The sequence below is a fragment of the Pyxicephalus adspersus genome, chromosome W (assembly GCF_032062135.1).
Source record: "Pyxicephalus adspersus chromosome W, UCB_Pads_2.0, whole genome shotgun sequence".
Lineage (NCBI taxonomy): Eukaryota > Metazoa > Chordata > Amphibia > Anura > Pyxicephalidae > Pyxicephalus > Pyxicephalus adspersus.
Genome location: NC_092870.1, coordinates 13,452,179 through 13,466,420, shown reverse-complemented (window position 1 = coordinate 13,466,420; position 14,242 = coordinate 13,452,179). Strand labels below are relative to the sequence as shown.

The window sequence follows — 14,242 nt, the reverse complement described above, 5'->3', positions numbered from 1 at the left end:
TGGGGTGATGTTGATGTCTGATGTTACTTGGGATAAGGTGGATGACAGAGTTAACCAATCAAGAACTGTTGGGTTGCTGGTCAAGACACGACCGCTAGATAACACCGGGAGCTCAGGACTCTCGCTGCGACTCCTGCTGACAGAAACATTTAGGCCTCTGCCACTCCTCTGTGCATGGCCTGGCACTTCTCTGACATAGTTTTAGCTGAACTAAATAAATTATAAGCAAATTAAAACACCCTTAAAAGCGACTAATATATTTTTCTTTTTGTACAGAAATATGCCACAAAACGCTTTCACCACATATAACTGCAGAAGTGAAATGCGTATATATTTTTCTTTTTCCACAGATATAAGCCACTAAAGGCTTTTCAACATAGCACTTGCACAACAATAACAAGAACAAATTGCTGGAATGACAGAGCTGTATAATGGCTATTTGGATACCCAAATAATCTTTCCCTGCACTTGTAAATCACTTTTCTAGCACTGTCCCTCGCGCCTTCTGACGTCTCTCCCTGCACTAAGATGCTGTGAAATGATTCCTCCCTATCCTTTTCCTGCACTTATAAATCGTTTTTTTCATTTTTTTTTCTCACAAGGTTTTTGCTATCATTCTTCCTACCGTGTTTCCCCAAAAATAAGACACTGTCTTATATTATTTTTTTCTCCAAGAAATGCCCTAGGGCTTATTTTCAGGTAGGGCTTATATTTTGAGAAGAACAACAAACCGCAAAAAAATTAACATTTATTTCAAACGTTATCACATTCTGTGACATAATGTATTTGCAGCAATCACCGTCCTTGTTCAGAGCTCTAACAAATTGCTTCATTAATCCCAACTTTATGTGTAGTGGAGGGAGAATGATTTTTTTTTTGTTTCTCAACCATTGGCTCGGTAATGATGTCGCTGCACCTTTTTTAATGTTTTCTCTTGGAGGCCATGTCACTTTTTTCCAGTGATCCTGCTTTGCTCTACTATCCCACAAGCAGATGAAACATGGGGACTTTGCTGTCCAAGTAGGAAGTTCACCATTTTTAAATCAACACATATGGACCATTGGTGTTCATGTAGCAAAGCTTTTGTAAGACCATTTTGGCATTGATGCATAGCAGTTGCCATTATGCAGTAAAACAGATTTCAAACTTCGAGTGGAATTGTATATGTAAAGCCATCAGTCTTCTGCTCGGTATTCTGGTCCTCCCATATGGGCTAGTAGTCCAGGGATGTTACAACAGTACACGGGGAGGCTGATTCATCAAGCAAAATCGGAAGCTCGCTCGCGCATTTCTATTCGCGATCCGAAATCGTACGCCGTCACGCTATTCAGCAACTGAAAAAGCTCGCGGCCAGAGCCGCGCATCTCCGGCAGCTTTACACTGGCGAGCTTGCATTAAAAGTCACTGTTCCCCCAGATGCTTGTTTTGACACTTAGGTCACGTATGAAATCATTGAGCTCTTCTTGGGAGAACTGCTGGTTTGATGAAACATTTCCTTCATATTCACTTCCACTGCTAACTCCTGGATTACACTCCAAACCCTGTATATCCTCAATGTAGGATACAGGAATATCCGGGAGTGTACTGAACACTGGTATGGGAACATCAGCACCATGCAGCACAGGTCGTCTTGCTGATTCCAAATCAGGGTACTCCCTTGTTTTTCTTGTAACAATTAAATATTTACAAAGGAAAGAAAGGCAAAAGAAGGCTTTTTTGGCAGTATAAAACACAAATGCTTTTACTAAGCAAAGATAGTTTTCTCTATATTAGACAGTTATTCCACTAAGCTCATAAAAGATCCAGAAAGTACAAATCGTACATATAGATAGTTACAGTAATTAGCTTTATAAAGTCTCATAACCCGACGCGTTTTGCTTTATAGCTTCCTCAGGGGATTCCGAGACTTGGCTTGTTAAACTTGATTACATAAAAGGAAAGAACTTTATATAAATAATGTGGTTCCTAATGTAATTATTTTACAACAAGGTTGTATAAGTCAGAGAAGTAATATCTAATAATGAGACTTACTTTTACTATAGATAGAACTGTAACAACATAATGATGTGATGAAAAATATACCCAAACGATCACTTTATATAGAGAGTGATTGAGTGTGTGGCCTGTATCGAGATAAGTGGGAATAGTAAGTTGAATTTAATTTCCTGTGGCTGCTTACAGCATCATTAAGTTCAATAAGGACACTTATCAGAGATGTCAATGGGAGATATTCGTCTTGGGAGAGAGGGAAAAATCACCCCCACTCTCAATAATTTTAGTATTCAATGTGTTGTATTAACTAGATAGCCAAAGAAGAAAAGGAAAAGTGAAGGGAAGATCTAGGTTTGATTAGTTCAATGAACTGTTAGGATACAAGTAATAATGAATATACCAAAAATAATATTACCTGGTTCGTTTTGACAGAGTACGTCATGGAGTGCCATCCGCTGGACTTAAACAGAGTGGTGCCGCTGACACTCTGTTTTTATAATGGTTAAACTGGCGTTCTATCTTGTTCAATGCGCCTGTGCATGTTTGCTGCGCAGTATGTTTTACTGAAGCCGCCCTTACTCTGGAGAATACGAGTTGTTTCCAATGCGTGTGCGCAAGTACAGTGCACATGCGTGATAACATGATGAGAGGTTGGAAGCAGGCTAGCTTCCGCCCTCAGCTGGAGAACTGATAATAAAGATTGTTTTGTTTACACTGGTTAATGACATTGGTAGAGGATCAGGGGGAGGCGTTCGTATCTACCTTTGCTCCTCCCTGGGGCATATAGCAATCGCGGGTGGGCTCCATCTCTCCTCCTTCACCTGTGTTATTTTGGAGTGTATAGCTCTGATTCAACAGGTTCTGGACTTAGTGTCCAATGCTCAAACAAGGGAGGGAGGGTTTGGAGCTAAATGCCAGATAAGGTTCCGGCACAGCTCAACCTCATAGAAAATTATCTATGCTCAGTAAAAGCTTTTCTGTGTTTTTATACTGCCAAAAAAAGCCTTCTTTTGCCTTTCTTTCCTTTGTAAATATTCATAAATAGGCTTGTCAGCGGCATCCAAACTGATAAGAAATTGTCTTTCCTGGTACGATCCGCTTTTATTTATTTTTTGTTACGATTGAAACCTTTTACTATACAGTATACCAAATTATTGCATTTTCAGTATTTTTGATTTTTTTATGTATTCTTGTTTAAGCTGATTTTTGTGTTTTTTATTTAATTTTATTAAAATGATTGTGCGTTTCAAACTTTTTTTTATATTCATGATATCTAGTAGACCCTTGTTCAGACACATTTCTATAAGTTACAGGTCTACAATTTAAAAAAAAAAATTCATGAAAAACAGTGTACCGCTTTTGGTACAGAAATCTAGACATCAGTGTAACGCCCAGGTGGTTAATATACAAAATGCAAAAACATCGGTGTAAAGATTGATAATAATATGCTGTGTAACATTTGTTGTTGGTAGAATCGTCTATTCCAATTCCTGTATCAAAAGAACTAGAGCCAATTCAATGAAACTGATATAATTTCTGGATTCAGCACACCTGAGATACACCAAATATATTGAAAAATCCTTGGCGAATGAAAAAGATTGTTTTTGTTGAGCTGTGTAATTGCTGTTAATTTACTATATGTGTTGACTATCTACCCTTTCCTTTTAATAATAATATGTCATGGTGCCGACCATCAGCAAAAAATTCAAGCATATATTTGAGTGTCACAATATGTTACCTGAAATCACATTTGTGAGTAAAACAAACCAAAGTTCGGACTTTGCATTATAGCATGTTACATACAACATAGATAGGTAAATCCCAGTTTCATCTTACTGGGAGATATAGCCTAGTAGCTATACAAGAACAGCTAGACTGTATGCAAAGTATACGTGAATGTCTCAAACCCAACATGTTTCGCAGGCTTCTTCAGGGGGTATACCGCGAGCGTTATATCTCTGTGCAGTAAAGTAATACAAAGATAAATTGTAGTTGAGACAATTGTCAAATGCTGCAATCAAATTTTCCTATAAGAAATAAAGGAAATAGAAATAATACGTTCTCATAACCAAAAAATTAACATTTATTTTAAGTACTGTACTATTAACCATATAGAAAATAATGTTACATAGAGAAATCAAGAAAAACGTTAACTTTTAATGGAGACTCTTTCTCCATAGTATACCAGCACACACAGTATATATTGCATTGCATGTATCATTGCATATCATTGAACAGTTTATTTCAGTAATTCAGTTAAAAAAGTGAAACCCATATTAAATAGATTTGTTACACACCGAGTGGTGTTTTTCAAATGTTTATTTCTTTTCATTTTGCTGATTTTGGCCTTCAGGTACAGGTGGTTACAGAAGACCATAAGGTCGCAAATACACTAAAAGCAAACTTTTTAATTTTTAGTCCAGATATACTTAAGCATCCTGGGCAATACTATGCAGCTACCTGGTCTTTGGGTTCATTTTCACAGATGTGTTCAGCCAACATTTTTTGGGGGGTGATGTGGAAAGTTAGAAGCAGGACAGTTTCTCAATAGTTGACAGGGCAACATGAAAAACATTTCAATCACTCCTCCCCCAACCCCCCTCCAGACACCCTCATTCACAACTTTGACCTCTGTTTGCACCCTGTTCCACAGCTCTGATCTCTGCACCCCCTACACAGCCTATAATGCATTTCCTAAAATTGGGTGGTCAGCCCACACAAATCCTCCCCGCTTTCCCCTCTTGCAGTCCAAGAAAGGATTATATAGAATCTTGTCCTGATCCAATCTGTGGGTTGGGGGATGGAGATAGGTGTTAAGGACATCATTGTATGCATTTACTGTACTGCAAATGTCTCCACTGATGAATTTCTTCTGTTTTACAGGTCAATGGTAAAGATCTTTTGCGACTCTCCCAGGAACAGACACATGAGACACTACACACTACTAAAGATCCTCTCCTGATCCAAGTTCTAAGAACCAGTCCACGTATGAAGGGAACCCTGACAGCCTCCTCAAATGATCTTCACTATGTGGACAATGGAACTCAGACTGATATCACCTTTGAACAGATTATGATAATGGGCAAGGCACGACCCCCCAGTCCTGCCATGGTTGTTCTTGAACCTTATGTACTCTCAGAGCTGTGAGTGGATGTATTAATTGTTGTTAACTGTGTAAAAAAGACAGGTTTGTAATAACTTTGAGTACTGGGCCAATTTCCTGTGCTGTTCATTGCATTACAAAATTTCACCTGACCGCTTGTATCGGCCAAGAATCATCTGACGTGTATGTAGCCTGTTTACTGAATTATTGTACAGAAAATACTGGGGCCAAGAAAGGAATTAAATTATGTTAGTTCTAAGACAATGGGGTTACATAGTAGGTTAGGTTGAAAAAAAGACATAAGTCCATCAAGTTCAACCACTAGGGAAATAAACATATCCCAGATATAAAACCCTATCAGACATAGTTGGTCCAGAGAAAGGCAAAAAAAAAAAAAAAACATCGGATGTTCCCTGGATCAGCAGTCTTTGTTATTTTTACTTTAAATCCTTAATCCCCAGTTATATTCTGTGCTTCTAGAAATCATCCAGCTTTTTCCTAAGCCATGCTGACTATCACTTATAATATTATTTTCTAGCAGAAACTCCTCTATGTGCTTCTTTATCAAACTCTCTAGGACCTTTCCAACTATGGCCATTAAACTAATGGGTCTGTGGTTACCTGGTCATGACTTCGCTCCCTTTTTGAAGATAGGAACCACATTGGCCTTACGCCAATCCATCGGTGCCTTGCCAGTGACTAAAGAGTCTCTAAAAATTAGAAATAATGGCTTTGAAATAACAGAGCTGAGCTCTTTGAGAACACGTGGATGTAATCCATGAGGTCCTGGTACTTTGTCAACCTTTATTTTTCCCAGCTGTTTCTCAATCATATCAATTCTGAGCCATTGTGACTCATCTAAGGCAGTGACATTGCTATTGTAAATTTGGACTTGAGCTCTGCCAGTAGTGTTTAGTAAATCTGCCTTGTCCTTATCCCCAGTTACCAACCCAGTGACATCCTTTGGCGCCTACATGCTCAGATCTGATCTTTTTGCTATTATTATATTTGAAAAAAAAATTGGGGTTTGCCTAACTTTCCTTTGCAATCTGTCTTTCATTTTTGAAGTTTTGCACATTTTATCTCATTTTTACATCTTTTGTTATATTCTTTATAGGTTTCAAATGATGAAGGTGATCCTTCCTTTTTATATTTTTGGAATGCCCTTTTCTTGTTCCTTTTTTAACATCAGCTGTGAGCCACATAAGTTTTAATTTTAGCCTCCTAAACTTACTACCCAATGGAATATATTTTTCAGCTTGCTTTTGTAGAACAGACTTGAAACATTCCCATTTCTGTTCTGTGTTCTTTGAGGACAATATTGTCTCCCAGTCCAAGTCACAGATTTGCAAGTTTCAGAATCCATAGTCAAGAACCACCAAACACCATCAGTGGCTATGAATAGACCTGGACGTCGTGCTTCCACCAATGTCAAACCAGAACGCCTGACCGGTCGTCACTTCACTGAATACATCCCACCAATCCAGATAAAGGCAGCACCTACAAGGATGTGCGTGGTTTGCTGCTCAAAGACCGATGACAGAGGAAGGAAGAAACGCAAGGAAACCAGGTTCTACTGTCCTGACTGTGATGTTGGACTTTGTGCAGCACCCTGCTTCAAAATCTAGCACACCCGGGAAGTCTACACAGGCAATATTCCAGAGAACATAGCCTTGGAGGTCATTTTGTTTGTCGTTTATTGTTTTTGTTTTTTTCATCTTTCCTTTCTGACCTCTAATTAGGGGTGGTCAAGGTTTCACAGGTTATATAAGTTCTGCATAAACTCACCTTGAGCTGGCTCACTTTTGGCCTGGGAAACAAGTGGCTGTGAATAATTGGAGTTAGAAAACACAGGAGATTTAAAATATGAGTTGAATCTTTAAAGAATCTTTAAACTACAAACACTAAGTTATCTTTTATAACTCTGTGAAATAATAAATATTGTAACTTGGAAAATAAGTGGCAGCAAGGTGGCAGGTTTTGTTCAGTCAGTCATTTTTGGAAGAGAAATATAGAAATGTTTATGGCTTTGGAGATATATAGCAAAGTGGGATCGGAATGAAATATCTGTATTTTTTGGAGAGAAATACTGAATTTTTAATGGTTTTAGGATAGATACCAAGTGCTATCATAATAAAATATCTGTATTTTTTTTACAGAAATACAGACATTTTTAGTTTGTGATAGATTGCAAGAGGTATCCTAAATTATACCTCTTGTAATATATCACAAAAGACAGAAAAATTTCTATATTTATCCATAAAAAATTCAGATATTTCCTCATGATAGCACTTAGTATCTATCCAAAAACCCATAAAATTTTCTTTATTTCTGTAAAAAAAAAATACAGATATTGAATTCTAATCCCACTTGCTGCATCTATCTAAATAACCATAAAAAATGTATTTCTCTCTAAAAAATAATGATATTTAATTATGAATCATAATTAAATATCTGTATTTTTGGGAGAGAAATACATACATCTTTATGTCTTTGATAAACATTATATTTTTTTTTTCTATATTTTTTATAGAAAAATAGAAATTATTCTGTTTATTTTGATAGATAGCAAGTGGTATCAGAATTAATTATCTGTATTTTTTTTTTACAGAAATACATGAAATACAAATTTTTTAGTTTATTTTGATCATGCCCCTGTGGTTCTAGAGGTGAAATTAGGTACAATTCCAGTGAGGAAAAGCCACTGGAAACTCAATGATTTTCTGTTTAAATATCCCCCCGCTAAATTGGTCCTGCAAACTGTTTTGGATGCTTACTTCCGTGAAAACTCTCAATCGGTAACACAAACCTCCATGTTGTGGGAGGCTCATAAGGCGGTACTTCGGGGTCATTGTAAAGCAGAATCTGATAAGCTTAAAAAGGACACTTTGGCTCGTCGTACACAACATGAGACATCCCTGGAACAATTGGAACGGTCACTTTATGCTACCCCTGCTATCTCATTACTTAGTAAAGTTGTAGACACTAGACATAGGCTTAAGTAGTTAGCTGTAGGTAAAGTAGAAAAGTCCCTGATGTATCTCCGCCAACATTACTATGACAAGAGTAAAAAAGCCGATTCACTTCTAGCTCGCCAAATTCGAGATCAGACTGCTAGGGCGACCCCTATGTCATTAAAAGATGCCAATGGTACCCTTCAATATGATCCGGAATTTATGGCTGGAATCTTTGGAGACTTTTACTCCTTCCTGTATAGTACGTACATAGTATAGTAAGTACATGACTTGCAGAGAGGAGATCAAGCTATCCTTAGATCACGCATCTCAGCTTACCTGGCACGATGTGCATTTCCGGCTTTCGAGAAGGCGGCTATTGATAAACATAATGAGTCTATTTTACCCGAGGAAATAGCAGCCACAATTAAGGCCCTACCATTAAGTAAGGCCCCAGGGCCTGATGGTCTTCCCTATCTTTATTATAAATTTTTTGCTGATACCATGGTACCATACTTAACCACACTTTTTAATGATTTTTTTGAGGGGAAGCCAATTCCCAATTATATATCTGTATTTCCAAAACCTGGCAAGGACCCCCAGTGCCCTACTAGTTATCGTCCTATTGACATTTTGAATGCTGATTTAAAAATATTTACTAGAATTTTAGCCACTAGATTGGGGACGTCTTTACCTGGAATTATTTACAAAGATTAGGTTGGCTTTATAACTTCTCCACAAGCTGGTGACAACACCAGACGTACAATTGATATTATTGATGCCCTGAATAAGCTTGGTCAAGGGGCGGTGCTTCTGAGCCTGGATGCCGAAAAGGATTGATCGGCTTAGCTGGCCCTCCCTCATGTTGGATAGGCATCTCGGGCCCTTTTCTCAGAACTATCATGGCACTTTATACAACCTCTTCGTCCAAAGCACGTCTCAGCCATGTAAATTTCCCTAAAATTGCAATTCAAAACGACACTAGGCAGGGGTGTCCGCTTTCCCCCTTATTATTTGCTTTGTGTATTGAACCACTAGCTAGAATGATCCATCAGGACCCTGATGTTAAAGGGATCCCTATTAAGACTAAATCATTCACTATTGCATTGTATGCTGATGATGTCTTATTGACTCTTACTAACCCTCTCATCACCCTCCCAAATTTACATAGAATACTGAATAAATATGGCTCCCTCCCTGGCTATAAGGTTAATACATCTAAAACGGAAGCTCTCTTTATAAATCTACCACTCCCTCCCCAACAGCAACTCCAAGCGCAATACCCATATCGCTGGCGCTTAGATCATGGTAAATATCTGGGGATCTCTCTCACTGCATCGTATGGCACCTTGTATGCGGCTAATTATCCATCAGTTTTTAAGGAGTTTTTTTTGCTTATGCAGAAGTGGCGTACTTTACCATTATCTCTTTTTGGCCATATCGCTTTAATTAAAATGTCCATCCTGCCAAAACTTTTATATTTTTTTGCAACTTTATCTATTCTGATTCTTAGGTCTTCTCTTGGAAGATTGCAGGTGGCAGCTCTCAATTTTATTTTGGGATATAAGCGACACTGTTTGCCTAAATCAGTTCTATGTTCCCTTCGAGAAAGAGGAGGACTTGGGCTCCCTGATTTCCTTAAGTATTATTTAGGGACACATTTGCGTCACCTTGCTTCTTGGTCTACCCTGCATTCTTTCAACAGGTGGACAGAAATTGAAAAATTATGGTTGGCACCGATACACCCTAATTCTTTTCTCTGGAATTCGCATCATAATGTACCGAAACATTCCCTTTTGGGTCCTATACATTTTTCACGGGATATATGGCTCCAATGTAAAGATGAATTTGCCCTGACTACTCCTGCATCGTTGCTTAACTCTTTCCTGTTAGCACTGCAGGTCGTGCCGGCGCCGCTGCTCCTAATCGCAGGCATGGGCGCCAGGTTCTATCTCTCAGGTAACACTACCTATGTTCCATATCAGTGTTTCCTCCATGCTGAGACTTGCTCTGTTTGTGGACCGGGTGGCTGCTTAGTTACGCCCCTCTAGAGTTTACCTGGCCAGCGGCACAGTGGGTCCACACCTTCGTTCATAACATTTCCTTTTTACTTCGCTCCTACCTGATAGTTTATTGCGCCCAATGGTTCAACCATGGCCAGACAACTGCCTCTTTCAATTTCATCATGTTGTGAACTTCAGTACCAGACACCTAATGCCATTTCAGGAGCTGAGAGACAAGTTTAAGATTCCTCAAACTTTCTTCTATGGGTACCTTCAAATACGGCATTATGCCCATTCAATTGCTAAAAATATGCCATTTACTCATATGACAGAATTTGAGAAACTGTGCGTAGGCGGACCTTCTCAGAAGGGGCTAATTTCTGCCATATACTTGATATTAAATACTGAACCAGCATGCCCCTTTGTCAAACATAGTTATATGCTGTGTGGGGTTACGCTCAGGATCGCCTTTGCTGGGGTCAAAGGACACTTGTCTGGTTCACCCAACTCAGATCACACACCGAGGTATAAGTGTTAAGCTGATCTGTAGCCAGGTTTATTGAAGGTTGCAGATGAAATAACAAAACAGCAAAAGAAATCCTTGCCTGTCCGGCACTTACTAAACATAAGACGTTCCTGTCTATCAGCTGGAGGGCTTCTCCCTGTCAGCTCAAAACCAAGCTTTCAGCAACCTTCTACTTCCTTACTTTTGAGCTCATTCACACAGACTGACTTGAGCTCACTTACACAGACCACCTGTCTGTCTCTAAGCAGAGCTCCTTCACACAGACCACCTGTCTGTGTCTCCAAGCAGAGCTCCCTCACACAGACCACCTGTCTGTGTCTCTCATCAGAGCTACTGACTGAGCTCCTGGCTCTGTTATATCCCCACCCTCAGTGCTTCTTCATTAATTACCTCACAGGTGAGAGTCTTCCACCTGCTACTTCATACTTCACCCATCCATCACCAATCCTGCCTTGGTGTCACAATGCTTAAATGGGAAGGTACCCTAGGTAGAGAACTACCTCTTAAAATCTGGAGAATCATATGGGTTGGTGCCTGTAAGAGCTCAATTTGCACTATATATAAAGAAAATGCATATAAAATACTCATGCAGTGGTATCTCACTCCAAATAAATCACATGCGATTTTCCCGAATGACAGCAGTATGTGTTGGAGATGTGGTACTGAGATTGGCACTCTATACCATGTTTTCTGGTCATGTTCACTCATAGGGCCCTATTGGGTGTATTGCACGTGGGTGTGGACCCACTGTGCCACTGACTGGGTATGCTCTGGAGGGGCATAACTAAGCCGTTACCTGGTCTTCACTAGAGCCTCTGATGGTGAGGATAGGCTTGGGCCGCAGGGTAGCTGCCGGTGCCACTCCAGAGCAATCCCCGGGTCAGTGGCAGCTGACCAGGGGGGTCAGGGTACTCAGTGCAAGCACCGAGGAGGCTTGCGTGACCAAGAGGGTATAGGAGAGGTGGCAATCAGACAAAGTCCATACACAAAATCTGAGGTCAGGGTCAGGCGGCAATCAGGCAAAAGTCTATAAACATAATCTGAGGTCAGGGTCAGGCGGCAAACAGGCAAAGTCCAAGGGTTCAATAAACAAGATCCGGTACACAGAAAGGCAGACAGAGGAAGCACCTTTGCACTTGGAGTTAGACAAGCTAAGACCATGAGATTGCTCAGGCATCATCCTGTAGTAGGAAGATCCTTTAAATACCTGCAGAGATCCAGCCATAGGCTGTAGAAACAGAGGGCGTGTATGTGTTGCCTCATAGGTGAAGAGAGACACACCCACGCCCGCTCAAACACCAGTGCAAGTCTCCAGCAGGGAGGAAACTCTGGCATGGAACACAGGTAGTGGGGTTATGCTACCTGCTGAGGGACAGATTCGGATGAGGAGACCAGCACTCAGGGACGCCCTGTTTTGACAAAAAAATCTTCATGTGCTTTACCATCTTTAAGCAAACTAGTTGGTTAGTGATTATTCATTTCTTTATTGGTTACCACTATGTCTTATGCCTTATATCCTATACAATATGTCTTTTAATGAAAGGAGCTGTTTCATAGCTTCATATGGGATCACTAATAAATATTGGTGTTATTCAGATAGTGGTATAACAAGTATGCTTGTATACTGTATACTCACTGCCATTCATATGATATTTTACTGGATTTGTTTAGTGACACATGAAAGGAAATATCTTCTGGCTTATACTTATGATCTTTTTAAATATTTATTAGGTTTCCCTGTACTTAGCTGTTTCTGCCCCTCAGCGCCTGTTGTCATCACGTGTTTCTCTCCCTTGTGGATCTGCTTATGCGATTGTGAAGAGATACTTTATTACTTTGTGGTTATTATTGTGATCTACAGTAGTGAGTATTATTCTATGTGGACTTTATGTATTGATATCAATTTTGTTACAGTACATTGATTTGATTGTGCATTATATATGTAGATCTTAGGTCTCTACATGTGATTTATCCTGAAGAAGCTGTTAAAAAACCGCGAAAAGCATCAATGCTAAATGGAACAATCAAGAGACTATATATTATTATAAAAGACCCATGTTTAGGATCTTTTGAAAATATTTTGTGATGTGCATTGTAACATTGCCTTGTAACATAGGCAATGGTTAAATGTTATCCTGTTTTTAAAATGATTAATCAATAAAATACTAATTGCGTGGATAAAGTTGTTGACTTAGAAAACCGCTCCAGGCAAAATAACCTATGCTTTCTCGGCATACCTGAAACTGTGAAACCCAATGAGTTACAAAAATGTGCGCTTTCACTATTCCAAAAGCATTGGGCCTCAAAATGCCTAAAAGTGGACGGTGCACACAAAATGGGGGCATTCAGGTCTCATTCCCAATTTTCATTGGATGATAATCGTATACTTATGTTTTCTGATTGTTTGGTGGATAGAGTTTGAAGGTGACATCAGGACCCATAAAAATGACCTCAAGCTCTTCTGGGAGACTGCCAAGACTGTTCCTTATGGTAAGATTATGACTCGCACATCCTCTCTCAAGATGCTTGCCAGCCATATTTCCCACTGTAACTAGGCCTGCTGTAATGGATGCGGGTGTGGACCCACTTTGCCGCTGACTGGGTATGCTCAGGAGGGGCGTAACTAAGCCACTACCTGGTCTTAACTAGAGCCTCTGATGGTGAGGATAGGCTTGGGCCACAAGGTAGATGCCAGGTTCCACTCCAGAGCAATGCCCGGGTCAGTGGCAGCTGACCATAGGGTCCAGGGCACTCGGTGCAAGCACCAAGGGGGGCTTGCGTGGCTAGGAGGGCATGAGTCAGGAGAGGCGGCAATCAGACAAAGTCCATAAACAAGATCCGAGATCAAGGACAGGCGGTAAACAGGCAAAAGTCCATAAACAAGATCCGAGGTCAGGGTCAGGTGGCAATCAGGCAAAGTTTAAGAGTTCAGTAAACAAGATCCGGTACACAGCAAAGCAGACAGAAGAAGCACCCTTGCACTAGGAGTTAGACAGGCTAAGACCATGAGATTGCTCAGGCATCTTCCTGTAGTAGGAAGCGCATTTAAATACTTGCAGAAATCCAGCCATAGGCTGGTGAAACAGAGGGCGTGTATGTGTTGCCTCATAGGTGAAGTGCAAGTCTCCAGCAGGGAGGAAACTCTGACATGGAACACAGGTAGTGGGTTATGCTACCTGCTGCTCGTGAAGTCAGTATGGCAGCAGGAGGGAAAAGAGAGGACCCGTGCCTGCGATTAGTGGCAGCGACGCCGGCACGGCCCGCAGGGCTAACACCTGCCTTGCCTATGAGACCTACAAATCCCCTCTATCCCTCCAAGATTGTGAATCCTGGCTGTAAGCAAAATGCATCTGTGATATTTTGATCACTCAATACGACAGTTACATCCATTCTTCTAGGAAGGATGAATTTTTTAATGGGAACAAACTGGGTCAGCTATTGGCTAACCTGACCAAGGGTTTTAGACGGCCAGCACAAATTGCCTCTATTTAGGGACTCTCAAGGAATTCTCCAGTGCTCTCCACAGGGCTTTATGAAGCTCTCTACTCTTCTAGGGGTGGTAACTCTGGGGCCAACCATTCTTGAACTCTGAAAGACTAGCTAAGATATATGCAGACAACCTGTTATGGTTGAATGCTGACGTTACGCTTGAGGAGGTAATTGC

The 14,242-nt window shown here is 40.3% G+C and overlaps 1 protein-coding gene across 1 annotated transcript in view; it reads left to right on the top strand.

Moving 5' to 3' along the window:
• Nucleotides 1-14,242, top strand: part of LOC140342794 (PDZ domain-containing protein 4-like) — a 183,671-nt gene that overhangs the window by 109,530 nt on the left and 59,899 nt on the right. Inside the window, exon 2 of the mRNA XM_072429142.1 lies at nt 4,876-5,135. Coding sequence (XP_072285243.1) covers nt 4,876-5,135 — 260 coding nt within the window. The remainder of the gene's footprint in view (nt 1-4,875; nt 5,136-14,242) is intronic.